The 25,017-nt window shown below is 45.9% G+C and overlaps 1 protein-coding gene across 1 annotated transcript in view; it reads left to right on the top strand.

Annotated features, from left to right (window-relative positions):
* Nucleotides 1-1,755: 1,755 nt before the first annotated feature.
* The window catches only part of TMEM222 (transmembrane protein 222), a 141,396-nt gene continuing 118,134 nt past the window's right edge, over nt 1,756-25,017 (top strand). Inside the window, exon 1 of the mRNA XM_086957598.1 lies at nt 1,756-1,960. Within this exon, the coding sequence (XP_086813724.1) occupies nt 1,818-1,960 (143 nt within the window). The 5' untranslated portion in view covers nt 1,756-1,817. The remainder of the gene's footprint in view (nt 1,961-25,017) is intronic.

Below are 25,017 nucleotides of genomic sequence, written 5' to 3'. Positions count from 1 at the left end.
GCAGACGTTAAGTTACATAAGTTAAAAGTGACAATTGTGAGCAAACAACAATACATGAGGTAGTAAAATTGTAAGAGATGATACAAGATGAGAACATTACATGAGAACAGATTACAAAATCAGATGTTAAGTTCCATAAGGTAAAAGTGACACTTGTGAGAAAACAAAAATCATGAGGTAGTAAAAATTGTGAGCAACCAAAAATACATGAGGTAGTAAAAAGTGCACAAGAGGAAAAAAGAAAAAGTGACAAGTGTGCAGGTTACAAGAGAAACAAAGTATAATTTGAGGTATAATACTGCAAAATGTGCTAGACACTCAGGCACAAGAACAAACGTTACGTAGGCAAAGGTGGCACTTGTGCAAGTATCAAAGGTAAAAACATGTGAGAGGTAGCACACCGTGTGTTACAGGGGCAAAGTGGTGTGTGCATGTTACAAATGGGTACCCAATACAAGTACATAGATAGTACTGTAAAAAAAGGCGAACGCTCCAACCACAAGAACACACTAGGAAGGCACTTCCATGATCATGGAAGGTAGACTTTTCAGTAGTGGGAGGTCTTCCTTCAAATAACAAAGAGGACTTCAGTTATTTTTGGAGGTGTCTCTGAGGGAGGAGAACTTTGAGGTCCCTTTTGAAGGCCTGGGAGGAGGCGGTGGTCCGCAGCTGAGGCGGAAAGGAGATCCAGATTCTCACTGTGTTCCCTGAAAAGGATTGGGCCATCATTCTTTCCTTCTTGAAAGTGTGAGGTTCAAGCAATAGATTCTCCGCATTGCGTGAAGGTCTAGAGCCTCCAGAGAGTTTCAGTTTATTCGCCAGATAGCAAGGAGAGGAAGAGTGCAAGGCTTTGTGGGTGATACAAGCGGTCTTGAAGATAGCTCTAGCCTCGAAGGGAAGCCAGCGGAGGGTGGATAACATCGGTGTGATGTGATCGCTTCTTTTGGCCCCATAGATGAAACGAGTTGCTGAATGGAAAACAGACTTCAGTGGGGACAAGTGGGATTTGGGGAGGCCCGTAAGAAGAGAATTGCAGTAGTCAAGTCTGGAGAGGACCAGCGATTGCACCAGGGCTATAAGGTCCTGCTCCGGGAAGAAGCGAAGGATTCCCCAAAGAAGGCGCAGTTGGAAACGAGCAGATTTTGCAATGGAATTGATGTGGGGAATAAGATTGAGTTTTTTGTCTAGTATGACACCGAGGGATTTTGCGCTGTCAACAATGATGGGTTTATTGTTTAGTAGATTCATCTGATACATCCATGTTTGAACCGGGGGAGGAGAGAGTGAGGAAAAGAGGAGGAATTCAGTTTTGGAGGGATTCAGAATCAGTTGATGAGTTGGCATCCAGTTATGAATGGAGTCGAGAGTAGAGTTTAGGATGGAGAGATCGTGAGTGGAGGCAATCTTGAGGTAGAGTTGATAAATAACACATAATCTCTGCTATTTATCCAGCAGCCAAGTAAATAGCAGCCGAAATTTACTGTTTACCTATCAGACAGGCAAATAGCCGAGGGTTCGCACCTCCTCCAACAAGAATGATGAAGAATCCCTTTCCCTAAATGAATAATGCGTATTAACAGGCAGAAGAAATTCGTTGGTTTCTGGACTAAAGCGTAGACCCAAAAAAACGGTCCCCCGCGGTTGCAATACATCACTCGGCACAGCCATGCACTCATTAACATTGTACTGTACATGGCATTTCACTAGAAGGTGTACAGAACACCGGTTTAAGGGCGGTGCGTAACATTAGACTCGGTCTCCAGGAAGTGACACATTAAGCGGCCGCTGCCTGACGCCCGTCACCAGGAAGTAACGCAATGACGATGTCGGAAGCCGAGCGGCTGCTGGCCGCCATGGCGGAAGTGGAAGATCCGAAAATGAAGCAGCTGAGCGCCGCTCCGGACCCCGCGCGGGGACGATACCCGAACTGCATTGTGTGGACGCCCATCCCACTTCTGACGTGAGCACGTGGGGTGGAGGACGCATGGGAGGGTCTGATACTGGAGGGGGCCGGTGTAGAGAATAATGCTCAGTTATCTGTCATTTAATGGACAAGGGTGTGAGTGAGGCCACATTTGATTCGGTCCCCACTCGCCAGGCAGTGCTGGTTACAAGAATGCTACAAGGCAGGGAGTACCTAGTGATGGCATCATGCACACCTTAAATAACCTTAATGTGAAAGGAAGTTATTTAGATGCTCTTGGGGAGGGATATGCTGCACTAGAGACTTAAGACCCTAAAACTGGATGTTTACTACGGATAGTCAGTGTGACACCTCAGCAGGCGGGTTGAGAGCACAGCATTCTACGGATTCTAGCGGGATCCCTTAAGGTTGGATTTGTTAACTGATAGGTAGGTCCGAAATGCCAGAGAAAGGGGCATATGGTACGGGTGTTATATCCGTTAATTTGAGAAATGTGGCTGCATCAAGGGCGCTACTGCTAGTATGTGCTTAAAAATGCAGTGGTTTCCGAATTTTAAAATGTAGGTCTTGGATGTCTGTCAGGGACGTCTTCGCACAGGAGATGGGTTCTCTAGTGAGATACGGGGACTTTAAAGGCCTGGGAAATGAGCCTTGCAGAGGAAGCACACGGGGTTCTGAAACGGAAGTTAGGTGCCCTTTACAACGAGAAGGCCCAGACCTATAGCTTTTCCCAGGTCCATCTGTGAGTAGCACACCCATTCCAGGTGTTTCTTCGTATTCAATAGTACATGGTGCATGACTGCTTTTCCCACATCTTGCATGTGTGTAGATTTTGTAATTGTAAACAAATTATCAAATGCATGTCATTCTTTGAGTGTATGTATCGTAGCACCTGCTATCTCACAAAGTTTGGCCCATACCTTCCAAATTACATATACCTGGGCCAACATAATGCTTAGGGAACAAATAAACTTGGACTGAAGTAGGTCCGATTAATTTGTGACTCGTCAGAATGTATTACTAGAGTTGTTATAACTCGGTGTTCATTTGTTTTATATATTTAACTAAATGGCATGCAGTTTAACATGTGTAATTATTAATGTCTAAAAAGTTTACTCAAACCAAGTTCCACAATGTACAGTAAACGCCCTGGCTGCTTCCATGCGTGACTAAAAGTAAAGACTTACTCTTTGCATTCCTATATATGTAGTCCAGTTAAAAAAAGACAAAGTCCCAAAATGCTGAGAGAAATTCTGGATTTGAGCAGCTAGTCCTGTATTTGGTTGGGAAATTTAGCATGGCTGAACATTTGTATTGGATGATCGCAGGCCTGCAACCTTCCAGTATGAGAGAAGCTGAAGGGTCTTGAGGGGAACATGTTTTGCAGAGGGGGTGAAGACTCCTGTCCCAGAGAGGTTGTAAAACGTAATGGATCCTTACAGTGCAAAGCCTCCAGAGACGAGCTGGCATCTCACCCTGTGTATGGGGCTTCCAGCTTACCCTATGCTCACCGTTACCCTCACAGGGTGATCGGGTGATCGTGGGAAGAGTTGATAGTGTGTGATATGGTGGCAGGTCTCAAATGTACTGATTCATGAAAGTGAAACACACGTGCTCTCTTGGTAAAAGGTGTCTCAAAATGGGGGGGGGGGATCTCTGAGAAACTGTCACATTTTAGACAAATGCAGAGATTTCTGACCCAGAGAGGTATAGGGTTGAATACACTATCCCTGTTTTAAAGCACTAGTTATATTAAGGAACGTTGACACTGGAGAAACAGGATTACCACGCGGTATGAAGGTGTTGTTACCTGGATTTGTGAGGAGTTTGTACCTATAGGGGATTGAAAGAACTATGTTTTGTAGTACATCTAGTAAGTAGTGGTTGTAAATAAATTAAAGAGATTTGGTTTCTCAATTGACTGAACTTGTGCTGAATTTATTTCTTGAAGGAGAAATACTGTATGTGAGGAAATGGGGTGTATTGTATGGTGTGGTTTGGCAACTTCACAATGTAATGCACTTAACCAACCCCTTTAGGATCCTTAGGGTTCGTTTGTCAAACCTTCAGCTCAACTGTGAGTAGCTGTGGCTCTCTTTGCTGGTTCCACGGGGCAGCAGGGCAGTCCTTCTTCGTTCCTTCTTTCAGTACCATTGAGTTCTGGGTGCCCAGCTTATGCTCAGAAAACAGCCTCAGGGCAGGATGCGGTTGGTAGCCAATGGGTTACCAGATTCCCTTTATAACACAAAAATTAGATGTGGTGGCTATATCTCAGAGACCTTAGGATGGAAGGAATCCCAGGTCTAGGAAAGTGAGTTAAATGTTTTATTGTACACTATCCTGTAGAGTTCTTACATATTTTCTACTCTGGATAACAGTGGTCCAGTTTCTAACTAAAAAGACCTCAAGGTATACCACCAGGTATCCCTTTATTCATGTGGTACCTTGGGTATGAATAAAAGTAGATTATCGTAAGGTAATCGAGGGGTATGGCTTCAGATTTTTATGATCCTTGCAACCCAACATTTTTCACCAACATGTTTCTGCTCTGCTGAACGGCATTAAACAGTCTTTCAATATACAACGAGGAAAACCGCCTACAAATCAATAAGAGCAAGACAAAGATAGTAATCTTTGGTAAATACCATCACAAAAAACAAGCAACATGGTCTTTGGGTGAACACCGAATCAGTACAGCCACATCCTATAATTATCTGGACGTATGGGTGTCAGAGAGGGCTACTGCAGCCAAACATTTAAAGGAGTTAAAACCGAGAATTGACAAAATAATCCTGTCCCTTAGACGCCTTAGTCATCGCCTAGTTAGTCCATCAATAGAACCGATGTTGACTGTACTTGGGGCAAAACTGATTCCTGCTATTACGTATGGCCACCTAGCCTATCCAGGAGCATTTGAGAAAGTTATCAATGCGGCCCAGATGAAAGCCTACAAGTTTGTGTTACAGGCTCCCAGACAGGCAAGGAACACCAGGCTAAGGCTGGAAATAGGCTTGAAACGCCCGGAGTTGGTATTACAGGGGGACTTGTTAATATATTATATCAGAGTACTGAAAGCCCCAGAAAATAATCTTAAACATTTCTTAAAAATTATATTTGGAGAAGCGGGCTCCCCATGGCACTCTAAGTTGGAACAAGGAATTGACCTACTGAAAATTGAGGGAAAGAGCTTGCCCCTTCATGAAATTCCTTATTCTGCCTGGGCCCAAGCTGTAAAGCGCCAAGTCCAGACCATTTCGTTTGCTCAGATATTTGGCTGCCCCAACTTATAAATGAGCTCATCAGCTCTTAGTATGGGGTGGGGATCAGTCATCACTCCGGGACAACCCTCTCACACTGGCCCTGGATAAGTCATACATTCCCGGCAAACCCCAACCATACTAGCAAGACTCACTTTCTATTCAAGAAAGAAAGAAAATTCTGTATCTGCGCCTCCTGGCCCTTAGGATCGTGGATTTTAACCCAAAATGGGCACAAACTTACTGTACCATTGCCTGCCGATTATGCAACTACCGTAGAGAATCTTGGTTACACCTTTTATGCTGCTGTACAAAACTGGCCAGCGATCGCCACGGTTTGCTGTGCCCGGCCCTACGGAATTTGGGCCATAGAACTTGCAGAGAGGCTTCAGACTGGTGCTTTTCAGAAATTACGACTTGTCTACTTGCTAGGGTTGGTAAGTTTATCCATCAAGTTAGAACTGCACTTGATTCCCATCAAAAGGCCACAGAACTCAAGGACCCTGTTATTTAGCAACGAGAACCATCTGGTGTTCTAATCATGCTAGTTGTCACCTAATTTAGGAATTTCTTGCAAAGCCATTGGAATCACTGGAATCAGAAATCTAACCAGGGTCTTACAGGGGGCTTTTTAAGAACTTTTCTATTGACAATTGGCATTATGGAGAGAATAACCCTGTTGAACTTTCACACAACTTGAGACTCTCGGAGGTTTTCTTTTTCTTACTTTTTTTTTTTTTTGGCTTGCTTTGTCTTTTAACTGAAATTTTAACGGCAACAAAGCCGTAAAAACAGTTATTACGCTATCTTAAAGTTGAATATAGGGTTTTAAATGGGGTAGGGTATTTTGGGTGGGGGTGATGTTTATGTGTTCCATACTGTATAGATTTTAAGTAATCGTACAGTCAATAACGTTTTTTACTGCTGAATAGCCAAATCGGTCCGGGGCATTCATCAGGATTAGAGATTTTTCTCCTACCCTTTGAATAAGTGAGGGTCCATATAATGTTATTATGCTATGACTAAATACAGTCTAACAGAGAGGGCCTACCTCTATGAAACACAGACATCTAAGTTGGAGATCTAAAAATATTAGAAGACACAAACATAGAATTAATGTGATCATCTTAAAATTATCAGGTGATACATCAACTGGGTATATTCTACTTGATTTCCTCGTATGTTCTTATATATGGTCTGATCAAACTAAATCATTTTAGCGGCTACAAAAATATAAAACAAATCTATGTACATTCTTTTGTGGCACACGTGAAAGTAAATAAAGCAAGCACACATATGTGACACAACACACATGGGACATACAGAGATATGCTTCAGGACACTAACCTATAATTTTTTAGCCACTTGCATCATGGTCTGTTGAGGGGTCTGCACTGAAACTCTACAGGACTGAAAGTACTGTGTCCACCAAACTCTGGAAGGTGGCAGGTGTATTTTTGCAGCCCAAAGGGCATAACTTTAAACTGAAAGTGGCTTCAGGTTTAGAAAAGGCAGACCTCTCCTTGGCTCCTGATGTGAGGGCTATGTACCAATAACCTGATGTCAGGTCAAATGTGCTCAGATATTTGGCTGCCCCAACTTATAAATGAGCTCATCAGCTCTTAGTATGGGGTGGGGATCAGTCTTAGTAACTGCATTGGTGCCTCTGTGCTCCACACAGAACCTCATCTCCGGTTTCCCATATTTGGGATTGGGCTAGGGCACCATTACCACTGGCTGGCCCATGGACTACTGGATCGCTCAATTACCCCTAATTCCGGCATCTTAACATCCTTGCTTTAATACTGGCTGTGACCTGGTAGACTACCTGTATATCTTGCTGTTGACCGGTAAGCTGTCACCGGTGTCCACTTCATGGGTACACCATGTTGACAGACCTGGGGTCAAGAGAACAGTCCCGCAAACTGCCTCAGTTACTGAGGGAAGTCCCTTCACTGCTATCTTATTAGGGTGGCGGTGAGTACTACTCCTTCCACACTTCTATTCTGGCCATTAGAGCGTAAGAGGTCAGGGAGAGGTTCGCTCTCCACTTCCTCTTCACCATCTGTCACATTAACGTATTGAGGTCTAACCTGTTGTGGGGCAACTTGAGCCGTTCTCATTGACAACCCTGTAAGGGTTCTTGGGGGTACCCAAGTCCAGCTAGGAGGTTATTTCCACTTTTTACGTTGAAACCTACAAAAAAGCACAGCTGTCTGGTTTGCTAAAGAGTTCTTGGGGACATTCAGATAGCTTCCCTGGGAATTCCATTGGCTTTGTGGTTTGTAACTCGCATTTTCTTGCTTTCTATTTGCTGGCTTTATTTTGTTTGAGGCTGTCCAGCGTGAGGTCATCCCTCCCAATCAGCAACGCCTTTCCACACTACCTCAGAAATCAAATGTCAGTTTCTATCTTCCAAGGGAGACTGGTGTTTACCTTTCTTTCTTCAACTTCAGAGTGAGAGGATTTATGTAACAATCTTGCTGGATACTGAGGGTAGGAACATGTGTTTTTTCTAGTACACAACAACGTTTAAATGAACTAAGCAAGTATTTCAGAATATATCAGAAGTGGGAAAGCACAAATGAAGCACATTTTTGCCACTTCACTTTACTCTGAACAACTGCTCTCTACGCCAATGCACTTTAAGCCACTCTACACCAGTGAACTCTGACCAAACCTCCTGGATTTAGCGATTATTACAAAAAGTGCAAAATCTGCACTTTTGTAAAAATACAGCGATTTTTACAAAAGAGCTCGTAAAATATGAAAAAAATCACTTTAGCATTCACTCTCTCTTTACTACCTCTGTGCTCTGTGCTGCAGCTAATCCAGTAGACCGATGGTGAGCAACAGGCCAGCAGGCAGTAAAGGTGTTAAATTCCTCTGTTGCCTGTCTTTGAAATGCAGAGAACCCCTTCCTGTGCGATTAGCCTGCTGCGGCCTCACACGTTTGTATGCCCCCTGCAGACTCTGCAGGCCCTTGAACGGCTCTCCTGCCCCCCACTGCACACCTCTCCCCAACCTCCCTTTCCTCTATCCCCTTCTTCCCCCCATGTGTTTTTTTTTTATACCCTCGACCACCGCTGCTCGTCCTCCTCACCCTGCTCCCCCGCCCGTGTTGCCCTGCACAAACAGATTGTCTGATGCCAAAAAGAGAAGGTGTCTGATTGTATTCTACTCTCTTTGGCATCAGGCATCCTCCAGTTCCAGGCACTGTTCTGCTGGAGACTCTGCAATGTTACAGACTGTGATATAGCACAGTCTCCTACAGTGGCAGAGCACAGAATTTCAATATTTTTGTGCCAGGCACATTTTTTGCCCACTGCAAAAATACAGTGAATTTTAAGGTTTTTGGTTGCAAATAGTTCTTTTTTTGATCGCAAAATTTGCCGCCCTAAATCGTAGGAGGGGGGGTCTGTCTGGCTCTGTGCTCTGCACTACTGCACTCTATGCTGATGCATACTACGCGACTGCACCCTGCATCACACATTTTTTGGCGAAGAATTGGACACAAACTCATGCTCTACACGCGGTCTTATGAAAGATACAGATGACATGCCAACGAAGTCTTTAAGAGTGAATGGAAGCTACAGAAATGACAGTCGCTGACCGCACAAATCATATTTACAGGAAGAAGTGGTTCACAAGAGACCAGACACACAGCACAATATACATTTCCAGGAGGAAGTGTTCACAGGAAAGAATAAGTATTCAAAGAAATAAGAAAACATGGAGAAACAGGAGCATCACGCCTCCCTGCTCCACCAGTGTCTTACGCACCAGAAAGCCCCATCCCAGGCGTGCCGTGCTCATCAACATCTTCTGTATCTCCAGGGACAACTTGTGTGATCCTAAGCACATTCACCATTCTGATGTCAGGTACAGTATCATCTATAGTACATTCAACATTGAAATGGAACTCAGATCCAAGTTGCTGTCAACAGGAATGGGTGGAAATATAATCTAAGGACTTTCCATATTTCAAAGTCATCCATGGGTGAGGTCAGGATTGGCCATGGCTCCAAAATCTGGTACGTACAAGTTCAATAATCTGTTAGCCCTGGGTTGAGTATCACAGCCACTGACTGTTTGGACTCTGCCTGCAACTCATCGTGTGTGTTATATATCCATTTTTTGCCATCTACATTCTGTGCGTTAACGCTATTGATCGCACATGAGTACATTGGTCATTTTGGCCGACGGATGGAGGGGGCAATTTGTGCTGTCAATTCAGTGGTCGACGTGGGCGGGATCAGAAGGGCACGGTGTGCCCTCACTTCTTTTATTAAAAAGATTCTGTTCCCCTACTTTTTCTTTTCAAAACTGTGTCTCAGGATGGCAGAAATAGCAAAGGCATTCAGATAAGGCTCGGCTTGCTTTCGTGGACGGGCAGAGAAGGAAAAGGACTCTGTCTCTTCCTTACTGCCCAGAGAAGACCCAGACAATGTCCTCTTCTTTTCTGTGCTGGTAGCTGCCCACCCCTCTCTTCCAAATATTCCCTCTCTTTCTGTCTTGCTCCTCACTTACTGAAAACTGTGACTTGAAGAAACTGTTCACAACCTTTCTTTCCTTCTTTCATTTAGTTGCTTCCTGTAAAATGGATCCAAAAAAGAAAAACACTCTTGCGGCAAATGCCCTTTTTCTGACATTTTTCTATTCCAAAGTGCGGGCTCGGGAAGGAGAGAAGTAAAAGGTTTTAAATATGAAAAATAAATACATCACTAAGTAAAGCAAGACAGAGTGGTTGCAAAGTGGCCAGATTGGTTTTATTCACATCCAAACACATCAACCTCACTTTACAGACTTTGCAGTGAAGCGCTACTTTTGTTTTATCGTCTTTCTTTGAACAGCATTGTTGTCCCAAGGTGGGGAAGTGCACCATTCCTGGTTGTATTGCAATACCTGGTTGATAGGTGGATTGGAAAACAAAATGTGTACCATGGCTCTGTGTTTATGGATGTGGTCTTTTTAAACCATACTACTTACGTTTTGTAAGGATATAAGCAATGGACATTAAAACGGTTCCCTTCAGGGCCCTGTAGTCATGTCCTTAACTTTTCAGGTAAAACACTCGCTGATTTCTGAATAGTGAGTGAGAAATAGTTTAGGTAACCATGTTGTTTCTGCTTACATTTCACATGCTTTACTTAATCTTGATTTCCCTGTGAGTGTTTGCTTTTACTTTTTTTTAGGTTTCGCCTGCGGCTGGAGCTTCTAGCTCCGCCCAGGAGAAATCTATTGTCCCTACAGTGTACTGCTTAGTCCCGCCCTCTGTTCCATTGGCTAGCTCCACAAATGGAGGCTAACCATTGGAATAGATTGGCTGTCAATCACGCTTTCCCCTGAAAACGCGATTTGGGGGCGTTTCCGTGTCTTTTTTTAAGTCCCGCCCTCTCCTCTTCCCATTGGCTGGAATTTTACCTTCCAGCCAATGGGAAGGGGAGAGGGCGAAAAACACGCCCCCGAATCTGCCGGCCGGGACACCCCTGTGACGTCATTCCCCGGGCCGCGCTGTGATTGGCTGCCGGCCCGGGACCTGACTTGTTGCCGTCTGGAGCTTATCTGCGTTCCGAGAGGGGAAAAAACGACAACAGGAGGATTTGTCGTTGGCCAGGCTTGTTGTAACAGTTCTCACATGTAACGTAACTGGCTCTATTGTACAGTGCTCTGACACCTTCGGGTAAAGTCCGCCCTTTATAAAAATGCATTAAATAAATAAAAGGAAACAGTATACAACTAAGATGGCGGTTTGCGGTGAGAGAATCTTTGCAGTAGCTTGTCTAGTGTTTCTGACAGCGTGAAGAACGTCACTGAGCTCGCGCTGAGTGGCAAGCAACAGTGCGTCACCCAGCTCGCGCTGAGAAGCAGTAGTACTCATGTTCCCGGCATTCCATGGGCATCGCTCTGGCTCTCGCTCCCTCCCAGCATCCCTCGCTCCTCTGTCTCCTTGTCCGCTGTGACTTCCGGCGGGGGCGCACCGTGCTGTGAGCTGTAGCATCTACGGGGGCGGAAGATGGACGTGAACAGCCAGGAAACCGACTGGCGCAGCACGACCTTCAGACAGAAGCTGGTCAGCCAGATGTGAGTGCCAGGTACACCTGGCCCTGGGGGAAGAAAGAGGCAGTCTGGAGAGGAGCGGGGAAACTTAGAGCCCAGACAGATCGTAGTGGCAGGAAACTCCCGCCATCCGGCCTCACGCAGCTCCCGTGGCAGAGTGCTCGCACACCAGTAGCGTTTACTGTTTGCATTAATTCCTATATATAGGGAGCTATCGTATGCCCATCGTATTGTTTGTGCAATCCGGCATAATTGTCATACATGATTTATGGCACGAGTGCTAGTCTCCTGTCTCCTATGCAGCCCTCAGTGCAGGAACTATATATTGGCTGTCATGCCTATATGCTGCCTTCCTGGTACGGAAACTGTTATGTTGTGCTATCTTTGTGCACCCCCCCCCCAGCATCATAGGTGCTGTCTGCCACAAGTATTACTTGTTGTGCCTTATGTGCTGCGTGTCGCATGCCATATATGTCGTACATGTCATAGTTACAGGACACATTTAGTGTCATGTGTTTTATGCTGGCCTCTATAAGGGTCTTTATGTGCTATCCGTAATTCCAAGTGTACAGCCACCTTGCCTTAAAGAATCCTAAATATAGTCTGCTATAAGTGTATGTATGACCTATCTTGTCACTGGTGCTGGCAAAGCTTTCGTGTGTAATCTACAGACATGGGTACTATCTGTAGTGCCACGTATGTTACCCAACATGTTAGATGCTTCCAGACGAGTTTGTGTTGTAATATTATATGTACACCCATCTTAATTGTCTTTCGTGAACTCCCCTTGTAAGCATTACAAAAGAGCCATTATTATATCATATGTGCCATAATTGTTGTGTGCGACACGCCATGCCTTCCTACTGCCGTACTTTGTATCACACATGCACACCCAACGTGCGCAAAATCTCTCATATAAAATCGGACTGCTCCTCCATTTCACTTGACCAACATACCTGGATTCGAGCTCGCATTCAAACAACATAGTATCGAGGGGAGTGGGGGGCATCCAACCGCCCCCCAGCATTGCAACATAACCTTTCATCCTGTTAATCTCCCACTCACTGTCTTCTCACGACTTTTTCCCCTTCATACCTCACTACATTCTATCCTTGAGTTACCTGCCCAAAAAATGCACAGCTCCGTCCTCATACCTTTTGTGGTCCTGCACCCCTTTCCTCCTCTTCAGCTCCTTTTTGACCCCTGTCCAACTTTTTATCTTGGCCTTCTCTCTCCTCCTCTCACTTGATCCTGACCTAGTAAATGTCTCTTCACCGGATTAAAATAGCTCTATGTCTTTGCCTTCCCAAACTTGATAAGTATCAATCGGCCTCACCACTCTATTGCTCAAAGCTTCTTTCTCCCTTGATATACTTGGCGCTCTTACCACTACACTACTGTCCTTTATGCCCCTCCTCTGTACACCTCGTTCTCTATTCACCCACTCTTTTCTACTCACATCTTCCACCGCCCTCTTCCGCTGCGTCTTCAGATAGCCTACCTACCTGTCCCTTTTGCATCGCTCTCATTACCACAACAATCCACCACCTCGCTCACTCCCCCCAAACTGTGCATTCCTGTCAAAGTACTTAAAACCCACACATCCCTTTATCCTCCAAGACAACGATATATATATATATATATCACACTCTATTGCAACCTATATCCTTCCGTACTGTACACACACCACACCATTGGCAAATGACACCATCACATCAAATGCCACGGCTAGAAACCCAGGCTTCCGTTATTCACATGTTAGATAACTATCCTTAGCCCTTCTATCTCCACATTTCACTGATACACTACCAACCACGATGCCGCAGCATACTCAATAGAACATTTTACACTTCTCGTCATCCCTCCTTCTGGGTACCTACCCATCCTGTCCAAATCAGTACACAACACCCAAGTACATCGCACAGTACAATCCATACCTACAAATTTCATCACGGAGCTACCACTTATCACCAGCACATCTACACAAACCCCCGTTCCCAGAGGTCTAAACCTCCCTTTCAACATACTAGCTCTCAACCCAATCTCCCCACCCATAGTTCCCCCATTATACAGTTAATCATAACTCATTACCATTCTCTCCATCAAACCAATGAAGGTAATGTTGCAACAATTTTCTGTCCCACTAACCACTACACCATATCCATCCTAAAACAACTAGCAGAACTATGCTTTGGGTTTCTGCATCTCGCTGATACCTAGGCACACTCCACATTCTGCCGTACACCCGCACCCAGGACTTCTGAAACTCTCAACTCGCCCTACATAGGAAGATGCTACAGGCTTCTTCTAAGTTGTCTATACAACTTCAACATTTTTTAACTAAAATTGCTAAATAGAAACTAGTTTTAATAAATGACCTGCAAAAACAAGCATTACAAATGCAATAGGTCTTGCCTTTCATTAAGTTAAAGCTGTTTGCTTTGCTATACAATAACATTAGCAAAGCAAATGGCTTTAACTTAATCAAAGGCGAGACCTATTGCATTTTCAATGCTTGTTTTATTTTAGGCAGCATATTACTCTTTATCAAGTGCATAATTTGAATTGAGCCACATCCAAGTGTTTATAGCGGGCACAATTAAGTTGTAGCTGAAGGCAGTGCGAGTTTCTTTCAGTGGGGCAGTATGGTGTTCAGTGGGGGAGAGGATGTGGCACTATGGCTAGAGCTGTCAAATTTGGAACTGGAGAACCGGGTTAAGCCTTCATGACCAGTCCACCAGACCACTCTCTTGAGGGAGCATATTCCCATGCTAGACCTTAGAAGGCCCCACTAGACCTTAGAAGGCCTGATTTCTTAGCACAAGCAGGTGTACCCTAGTGGTGTCAATTGTGGGATAACCTTGAAGGCCTGTCCACCACAATCCATACTGAATTTCATCTCCAGTCTTGCGGGCAGGCCTACGAAGCAGCACACCCTAGAGCAACAGTGATGCAGTCACTGTTACTCTGTCACATGAACCTTGAGCAGGTTAGGGCAGTGCGAACGGTGTGGCCGCACTGGGTACCTATTTCGGGTGGGCACGTAGTGTTGCAAGTATATTATGGTGTGAGAAGTTGGCCTTATATATGATGTTTCCAATTCTGGAACCACCTTGTATCAGTCCAAACAATCCCTTATGGTGTCTGGTTGTAAGTCAACCTTATTAGACAAGCTATCTTAAGGGTAGCATAGACTAAGCAGCCTTAAAGGCTTAACTCAAGAGATCGTGTTAAGCGAGCTGTTTTACCACATACAATCCTGTAATATCAAATGAAAGGACACCACACAAGTATATATTATAAAAATATATGTATTTATTTCTAAAATAATCCCCAGTACTCTTTATGAGCAAAGGGGCACAAGCGTTAAATCAAAAGCACAGTATAACATACAAAGTTGCACAATTATGGATGAGGGCGGGTGGCCACTCAAACCATATATTAAAAAAGTGGTATAAGAGATACCAATCGAACAGTGGTTAGGCCTAGGGCCTAGGGAATCGCTGGGAGCAGTCGGGACTAGCAATGCTAAAGTCGGGAAAAGCCAGCGGTATTCGGTTGCAGCACGTAAAGTGTGGCTTGCACCAATGCAAAGTCAATGGTGCGTAAAAGTTACACAAATAGAGTTTAAGGACACTTCCGCTGAACCTAGAGGAACAAAACTTTAGACACAGACCCTAGAGGTGTGTACCAGTGTGGGAACACCGGCGTTGCTATGTTACCTCACCCACAGGAAGCGGGTGCATAGGGTCGAAGTGGCGTCTGGTTTTGACACGCAGGCTGTTGGTGCTTGAAGCTGAGGATGCTGCAGGCGATGTGAAGGAGAAGTGTCCGGTGGATCCAAGGGTGGATCTGAAGTGGTGAAGACCTGAAAGCAGAGGGGACAATGTTCAAAGTCACTGACCAGTGACCACCGTGGAACCATATTGGAACCAGGCAAAGTCTGGTGCAAACAGGTGATGAGGTGTTGCTTCTCTCTGCAGCCACGTGGACATGAAGAGGTGAAGGACGTCCAGGAATCGATCACAAGCTGTCCCACGAAGGCTCTAGCTGATGGCGGTGTCAGCAACTTGATTGAAGCAAACAGGCCTTGGCTAATGCAAGCCACGCAGAAAGTGAAAAAGGCTTATTACTCGGACCAGCAAGGTCCGAGCGGGTTCTCCTTTCTACAAGAGCGAGGGCAAGTCTTTAGCAACCAGACCCGCAGTGTAAATTGTAGGTTTCATCGCCAAGATGGCCGCTGACCACGTGGCAAGTGGCCGGGATGGCGCGTCGAGTGGCACAAAGCAAAAGGGCCCCACGCAGATCGTGGAGATGCTGGAGGGCTGATCTTTGGTGTAAATGCTGCTCGGTTAAGGGGCTTCTCAAACCCCAAAGCACAGAGTCGAGGGTACCTCGGGTACTGTGCAGTCAGCGTCTCGGGGGTCTTCCAAGATGTCCGGTCCCACGGCTCTCGGTGCCTCCACGGGTCCCTTCTTTGCAGGGACTGTGGATCGGGCTGTGAGAAGTCTGGGAGTCTGAGTCTTGTCAGGCTCTGCACTCGGGCTCCGGCGGGAGGCGGCGGCAAAGCAGGCGTCGAGGTGCTGGGTGGTGCCTGTGTTCACAGGGTGGCCCCTCCTAGGCCACAAGGTAGATGCTCTTCAGTCTTCTATTCATCAGAAAGTCGAAGTCCAGTCGTCTTCTTAGTTTAAAGTTGATTTCAGGATGATCTGAGTGCTTTGGCACTGCTCCCATTCTTATACCAATCTTGGGGGCTGGACATCCTGCTAGGTCCCCATCTATGGGTGGGACCCAGGAAGGGGGTGGTTACACCCCTTTCCCTTTGTCCAGGCCGCACTGGAGCTGGGGCTGGTGTGCCCCAGAACCGGTTTGACCGGATTATGCAAGGGGAAGCCTTGTGCTCCCCAGGCACTGTCTGGTTTCTTTCAAACCTCCCTGCTACAATCCACTATCTCCTGTCTGGGGTGGTGTGACACCTCCCTGCGACAGCAAAGCTTTTGTCCAGGCCTCCTCTGCTGAGATTTGGTCAGCAGCAGGAGGCCAGACATGTGTCTGTGGCAGAAGCATCCATTTTGTGGATCTGAGGCTCTTTTAAAAATCAACCGCGTTTTAGCAAAGTAACATGTCGTCTCCCTCTAGAGGGGTGGAATACTACCCCCGTCGCCAGAACTGGCGAGGGGGAAGTATTCCAAATCGTATGACTCTTACACGACATGTTTTGATAAAGCCAAACCAAAGTTAACATATAACCGTGAGGATTATAATGCACTTAAGAGTATATGGTATGGCATTATCCCGGAACAGCTTAGGGAATTGGTCCCGACAGCTGCAGACAGGCTCAGCTCATGCTAGAGCACCATCTCACATAAAACCAAGCACTCTGCCTCCAGGATTGTTAAGGCCTGCCATAGGAGTGACTCTCAGGTTTATATGTGTCCAGATATAGGTTCAGATATAGGTATACTATATCTAAGCAAGAGGTGATTACACCAACTTGCCCCAGCTGAGTGATCAGCCAGTTGTATCAATTTAAGAACCAGCCAGGGGTGGCAAAAGCTATGCTGCAGCCCCTGGTAGGCCTTGGATGCACCTATGCCCATGGCACCTATAGTGCACTACATAGGGGCTGACAAGGTGTCCTGTACCAATTGGGTTATGCACCTAGGGTGCATGGAATCCATTTTAAAGAGTGAGCAGAGAGCCTGGGGCCCTGATTAGCAGGGAACCAGGCCAACTAAGTCGAAAACCAGCTAAACACAAGGCAAAAAATCTGGGGTATCCATAGTCAGGGAGCCACCTTCCTACATATGTTTTTTTTTAAAAACTTGCTGCCTCCTTCCTGGCCTCCTGCAATTTCCAGCAACAATAAAAATGTCATGATAACTTTTATGATTAATGTTCTTCCTAGAGCGAGATCAGAGTTTTGTCTATGGAAGGGTTGACTCCTGGAAAAGTAGCACAGAGGGTGAATGTGCCTGCTGCAAAGAACATGTACCATGCAGATCACAAAGTGCACATAATGTTAACTAGGTTAGTAGGTTACTGCTTTTGTCAGAGAGATCCTTTTTTTACTTGCCGTTTATAAGTTAAAATCCTAACATAGAACAGTGAGCTATTAAACTATACTGCCTACTAGTATGGTTGTCATGTGACTTCTACACCTTGTAGTCCTTTGTCGTATGTAACATTTCCTTTACAGTGATTTACACCCATATAAATGATTGTCTCTGTGTAGTGTGTGTAATGTAAAGTGCTCTGACACTGTACACTGGTATGAGTGGCGCTGTAAATCTAATGCATCTGAGAAAGAGTGTGGTTATGGAGACTTGAGGGGGACTGTTAAAGGGTGGTAGTGAGGGAGTCAGAGGCGCAGGTGATAATTGGGGGCACCAGCAAACATTGTTGCACAGGGCGCCACCAGCACTAAAGCAGACCCTGCGGTTGATGCCAGTCCGCCTCACCCATTGGTACCTCCATTGGTCTTGTTTCAGCAGTAGTAGCTGCAATTTACCAAGGATTGGCGATGCAGGATTTACACGCATACCAAACTGAGTTTGCATACTTCACAGTCTCTTTGCTTCATGCACAAACCCTTTTAACATGTGCTACCTGCTCTGGAGCCACTTGAATTATGCAGCAATGGGGGACAAAATGATTCTGCAGTGTTGACTAAATTATGCAACAAAACAAGCATTTGCAATGCAATAGGTCTCGCATTAGGACAGTTTGAGCTATTGGTATTGTAAATGACACATTTTTTTTTATGTTTTGGTTTTAGAAATAGCGAAATTAATAGCTTTGTCATTTACAATGCCAATAGTTTTAACTTTCGCAAATGTGACACCTATAGCTTTTGTAATGCAATATGTGTTGTATTTAAGTGACTTAGATGTATTGATTTTACAAATAACAATGGCTTTTATTTTTTTAAAATAATTAATACTTAAATAAAAGTTATTGTAATTTATAATGGCAATAGCTTTAACTTTTGTGAAGATTATGTTCAGTGTATTTTATTGTGACATATACAAGAACAGAAGTGAAATATTCTTTTTGTGACATTTGTAATAAAGCTTGAAACATTGAGAGAACATATTTGAACCAGTTGTTGTTGAATGGTTGTACAGATTGATGCTGTGGTGGCACTGAATGATGTTGTGGTGGCAACGAGTGACGCTGTGGCGTTCAGTGATGCTGTGGTAGCGCATATTGATGTTGTGGTGCCCCTGAGTGATGCAGTGGTGGTGCTGAGTGATGCAGTGGTGATGCAATAGATATAGGGAGGGCGATAGATATAGGGAGGGCGATAGATATAGGGAGGGTGATAAATATAGGGAGGGCGATAGATATAGGGAGGGTGATAAATATAGGGAGGGTGATAAATATAGGGAGGGCGATAGATAGAGGGAGGGCGATAGATAGAGGGAGGGCGATAGATAGAGGGAGGGCGATAGATAGAGGGAGGGCGATAGATGCAGTGAGGGCGATAGATGCAGTGAGGGCGATAGATAGGAGTGAGGGCGATAGATAGGAGTGAGGGCGATAGATAGGAGTGAGGGCGATAGATAGGAGTGAGGGCGATAGATAGGAGTGAGGGCGATAGATAGGAGTGAGGGCGATAGATAGGAGTGAGGGCGATAGATAGGAGTGAGGGCGATAGATAAGAGTGAGGGCGATAGATAAGAGTGAGGGCGATAGATAAGAGTGAGGGCGATAGATAAGAGTGAGGGCGATAGATAAGAGTGAGGGCGAAAAGTCCATTTGAAATACGTGGCGATAGGAGGAGCCGAAGAACGTACAACAAAAGGTGGTAACAAGGAGGCTCTAAATGCGGAGCGATTGCAATTAGGGAAATGAGGCTACAAACAGATCAAGCTTCCTCGGGGACGGGAGGCTCTTGGGGGCCCCAGCCAGGTGTCCTGTATGCATGGCCTGGGGTGCGAGGTAGAGATGTGTTGTGGTGATTTCTGATAAACTTGTTTGTGAGGCTTCTGCAGCCAAAGCAATATTTACATAATGGTAACTGCACGCACGCTGGGAAAGTGAAGGGTTGCACCAAAATAAAATTACACAGCTTCATTTGCTTAAAAACTGTCATTGAAATGTGCAGAAAGCGTTAAAAAAAATCAAATAATTTCCCCTCTTAAATAAATCTAGCCCAGGCGTATGGAGTCCGTAGTTCCTGGCAGCCATACAACTCATCTTGGTGTTGTGGGCTGCTGATCAGCAGCTGCAGGAGAGGAGGAGAGGCAGGCAGTTCGGAGCTCGGCACAGCGGCTAATTACCATGAACGGAAGAGGCTTTTCTCGGCCGCTAATGAAGAGGCGAGAGGAACGTGAAATATGCAGCTTGTTTTTGGCGGCAGGTGGTGGAGCAGATGCAGCTTTGAAGCTGCAAATAAAATGAAAGTACAGTGCTTTAAAGTTGCAAAAGATAATTAAAGCCCAGCGCTAAAAACAAATGGTGGAATGCAAGCAATGATGAAACAAGCTCTCTGCATTTCTGTGGCAGGGGAGCGCATTCCTTTGAAGTCTAATGGGGGGGGGAGGGGCAGGGGAGCGGCTTCCTTTGAAGTCTGATGCCGAGGCATGGTGTGGGATGTGCCTGGCGATGTGCACGCGCCTGGGTCCCATGAACTGTATCGAATCCGTAGTTTGGGGGGGGCTTTTCAGACGTCTTACTAGACTCTCAACAAACAAGCAATGCTGTAGTCGAGACCTAAAAAAGGCTGCAGCGTAATGCAATATATTTTCTTATGCTTTATTATTTAGACATTTTTGCACATGTTAAGTCTCTGCAAAGATTCTGCCTCATTAGAATCAGTATAACATACAAATGCAGCAGTGAGAAAGGTGATAAGTCAACCTTTGCAAAGGGCCGTCTACTTTGCAGCAACTCAAGTCACGTTTTTTAGTAACTTTTTATCCGTTTGAGCTACAAAAATGATTAGTTAAAACTGTAAGATTATGCAGTGGATGATGTATTATGTGGCAAATATGGCAGAGCCATAATTATATAGAAAACATTTGCAAACTAGGATATTTTGCCATTTGTGTTTGAACTGCTCTTGAGGAAGAAGGGAGGAGAAGTGCTAATGAGAGAAACTGCATGGCTTAGAGACAAATGGCTTGTGATTCCACTTTTAATCATATTTTTGACATTGTGTGATTGGAAATATATCCCACTTTGTGAATGTTTTTAAATGCCAATAACTCCTATTAAACCTTAAATAATCAAGTGAATCCATTAGTTGAATTAACCCCTTGTATGCTGGTGACGAACCCCAGCCGTCATGCACTATGGTGCTCGTGTGCTGATGACGGCTGGGGTTCGTCATATCCCGCCCCTGTTCGTTTGTTTACCGCACAGCGGCGGAAACGGGCCAGCAGCGAAGGGGTTAAATAACACAATAACCTGTAACTGGTCGGTGAAATGCCAAACAAATACAAAAAATTGGGATGTTTAGCACATTCTGGCCACACCTCTGACTCCGCCCAGTGATCGAATCCTTGGTTTATCCCCACCCTCGAAGTCTCCGACTACAGTTATCCTACTCCTCCACCCCCCCACTTCGACCACTGTGTCATGACACTATCTGTGGTGAGTATATCTCAATATTTATTCTTTTTAATGACAACGAATTGCCTGCAGTGAGGCCGGTTAACTGCATCCGTGCGGCGCGAATTCCCCGCCCATGCTGACTCCGCCTTGCGCGGGCAGAGTCATGACGGAACGGTTCCGTCATCAGCACAGCTCAGCCGATGCTGATGACGGAACCGTTCTGTCATCATCATCGAAGGGGTTAAACCGTTATGTTGCGGTTTACATTTGTAACACAGCGCTTGCATCTCACCTTATATAAGGTGTTGCGCGGTCCTTATCTGCGATCTTCAGTGACGTCTTCTTCTTCACATTATCTGCTGTGGGAAGCAGTGCAGCGCGATCCAACCCTCAGCCAGCTGGCGCCTGTCACGCAGGCTTGCCGCCATATTTGTTTGATAAGATTCATGAAAGTCGTCATATGTATTTTTGCCCCCGATTTTCAGCCGCCGTAGCCTGGAGTTCTTCGCTTTTGGTAGTCAATGTGGCGGTCCATATAATTTTTCATTATTTTCATGAGGACACACAGTTGTGCCAAGACTTCTACTGTAGCAGTCACAACACAGGTTGGTGTTTCCATTTCACTTGGTGCTACTTGAACGTGCCAACATGCCGGATCTAATCTACTCGCGCGGGTACAGGGGTCAAATCCTGAGTATCACGGAAATTTACACGATTCAATGGTGTTGACAGCTAATCCAATCTGATGTATAGCTGGCTCTTCAGTAACTTTCACGTCTGTAGCTCTCAAGTTTCGAAGTCCTGCCATGAAGAAGGTTTTTGGTACAGTCCTGTGTGGTCAAAAAACGTGAGAGAATTACTCTGTATCTGGGGTGTTTTCAATGTGAGGGTGTAGCCACAGTAACATTTCTCGGGTGAAAGGTCGTTCACCGGCGAAAGGTTTTGTTGTTTATGGTCATTGTGTTTTCCTTTGGCCATGTTCTACATTGTATTTTTGCTTCTTGTTTATAATGTCTTTATGGATGTTATCATTACATTAGGTATTTGTTCTGGCAATACATAGCTACATAGAATGTTACATATCCTATATGGGTTTGTTGTGGGTATTGTCTGCCCATTTTTCTTATGTTGTGTGTTCGCACTAACCTTTACAGGAGGGTGATTGTTTAATGTGTGGTGGTCTCTCATTACTCATGGTTTGTAACACCGCGCTCTTTGGATGCATCATTTTAGGTGGATTTGGCCAGTTTTTGTTTGTCTGTATCACTTTCTTGAGGGATGGGAATGGGTTTTAGTCCCATTTCCACGAAGTCAGTCACAGGACCCTCACAGGGGGGGGGGGGGGGGAAGGGGGTGTCTAAGGGGTATCACTTCCTTTTGCACAGGTAATGGGTTATGGTTCCATTTTTACCCAGTAAGTCACGTGCCCCTTACGTGAGGGGTGGCTTTCTTGGGGTCTTTCCCATTTACACAGTATGACATTAAAATGAAATAACCCTTTCATGAAGGAGGTTATTATAAGTTATTTTACCCTAACAGTAGGGGTGACTTGATATCTACACTGTTTGCATTTTGGGTCACAGTCCCATGCTTGCATTTTTAGGTTTTGCCTAGCCAATGCGTATGAAGTACGCATGTGCTAGGAAAAATCTAATGAGTATAGTATATGTGGCTTGGAATACGCCCCCGTCTTTTATTGGCTAGCTCCATAAATAGAGGCTAGCCATTGGAAGACACGTTTGTCCGTCAATGCAGGACCAGATTCGGGGGCGTTGCCGAAAATTTTTGGCTTTTGGCGACGTCAGCCGAAAGCCAGTTCTCGGGAACGCCCCCGAATCTGTTCTAGCATAGACGGCACTCGGCGCCCCTACCACGAGTCCTAGGCTGCAGCTCAGGCCACCTCTTCCTGCGTCCCGCCACCGTGGGGCCCTGCAGCAGGCTTGTTGTGTTTTCTTCCGTGATCCGCGAGGGAGCCCACTCCTCGGGAAACTTCGCCGCCCGCCTGCCTGAGCTAGAGACGGGCCGCCGCGCTGCCCGCGGCGACCCGGAAGTGACTAGCCGGCCGGCCAATCCTAGCGCGGCCGGCCGGAAGTGTCCGCCCCCCCCCCCCCGGGGCTCCCGTGGCCTGGAGGGAGCCCTGGGAGAAGCGGAGGACGTTGCCGGTCTCCCATGCCGAAGAGGGAGACCGGAGATTGCCGCCGTCGCAAGGAGCCCCCGCCAGAGTGCGCCTCACCACTGTTTATGTAGGTTCAGGTTCAGGCGGGAGCGGGGTGGGGCTGGGAGGCTGCGGGCCGTAGACTGTGAAGCTTGCGCCCTCTTTCCTCTCGTTGTCCACCCACCCGCCTCCACCTCTTGCTACAGCCCCCCGCAACTCACCGCCGCCATCGACACTGAATGCTGAGCACCGGGTTGCCAAGCTGCCGATGCCGCAGTGCCGGTGCCGCTACTCTGTTCGCTACTCTGCTCGTGATCGAGTTCGTGGTTGCGCTCAAGCTCCTAAAGGGTCCTTATGGCTCCTAGTGGCTCTCGCAGTTCGGCGGCTCTGCCCTGCTTCACTGCTGCTGCTTGGTCGCTGGTAGCTCGGTCCCTGGAACCAGCAAGGCCAGTGTGTCCCGCTTTTGAAAAGAACGAGCAAACTTTTGAGCTTTGCAAGTTCCTATTTCAGGACCGGCGTAGAGCAACACTACATCGCCGTCACAACAGCCAGGAGCTGCACCCGGCTGCATCAACCAGAGCCTGCAGGCAGCGCTGCTCTTCTAGCGCCTAGAGATGACCGTCTGCTACCGCCCGGCCCCCTCTCTGGCCCTGCAGGACTCGGGGACCCTTCTGGATGGAGCGCCGCCTCGGACACTTCACGCACTGGTTTTAATTTTTTCCTCCATTTTTTGGGAAACGCAACGTTTTGGGGAAATAAGAAATAAGGAAGTTGTTTACGTTTACGGGAGCACCAGGAAAGACGGATAATCAGTCAACAGAGAGAGTCGAAGGATGGTGAGTGAGGGCGTCGCCGGGACTGGCAGTCCAAGGACGGCTGGCTGCTTGTTTATTTACTCATCTAGCCGGTCGTTCATTCACCTACTAATTATGTGTTTATCTATCTATTCATTCGGCTGAGGGGGGCTCTTTTTGTGTCGTTTGTGTGTTCATCCATTCATTCATTCATTTGTCTTATTCATGTATTTATATCGTATGTTGGATCGTGTCTGTCGATCATATATATATATACATAGTTAACTCATTAATGCACCTACTCATTCATTCATGTACTTGGGTGTCTGTTCATTCATCTTTTACATACGTCTGTACATATGTATTTAGTTATCACAGTAGTTGGCTAGATCCGACCATCACATTGAGTGGTTCGTTACTTGGGCTGTTAAGGCGCCTTGATGACACGCTCAGGTTCCAGCATGGCATAATGTTACAAAAAACATACATGCCCATCCCCTCCCCCCGACATCCAGAGATCCCTCCATGTAAACGTTGCAATCGGTGCTTCGAAGCTTTTCCAGGGTGCCGTATGAGCCATAAAACTACTACAGAGAGTGCGTGAGGGAAAAAACAACGCTCTCCACAAATCGCACTTCATCAAAGCTTCCCAGACAGGGCAGTTCATTATAACTTTCGTTATTAATCGGTAATATTGTTGGCGTTAATAATAACAATTAATCACTAGCGTCAGTTTGAGGATTTAGTGCTTTCCTGAGCATTCACACGTGTCGTTTTAGTTTCTTGTTTTAGTTTTATTTCGGATCAAAAGGGAAAAGATGGTGTAATATAATGCGATGTTTGGCTGTGTGTGTGGGGGGCTCTGTGTGGGTGTGTGTATGGGGGGGGCTCTGTGTGTGTTTGGGGGGGGCTCTCTGTGGGTGTTTGTCTGTGTCATTTGCGAGATAAAGCTAGTGGCATTGTAAATGACACTGCCATTTATTTATGTTAAAAAAAACCATAAATAAAAATGTCAAGAGCAATGCCAATAGCTCTAACTTTAACAAAGGCAAAACCATTGCATTGTAAATGCTTGTTTGTCTTACATGAGGGGTGGCAAGTTGGGACTTAGTCCCTTCCTCGCAGTTTTCATTGTTGTTCCTTCCATGAGGGGTCTACACTTGGGGTTCAGTTCACCCATAGTGATAGACTTCTGGGGGTTCGTGTCTCACTCCTGTGTTTCTCTTCACAGTGCTTTGACCTGCTGTGCAGAGCATGGTTGGATGC

This window comes from Lissotriton vulgaris, chromosome 2_1, assembly GCF_964263255.1.
Source record: "Lissotriton vulgaris chromosome 2_1, aLisVul1.2, whole genome shotgun sequence".
In the NCBI taxonomy this organism is placed as follows: Eukaryota; Metazoa; Chordata; class Amphibia; order Caudata; family Salamandridae; genus Lissotriton; species Lissotriton vulgaris.
This window is presented reverse-complemented; position numbering and strand designations above follow the sequence as displayed.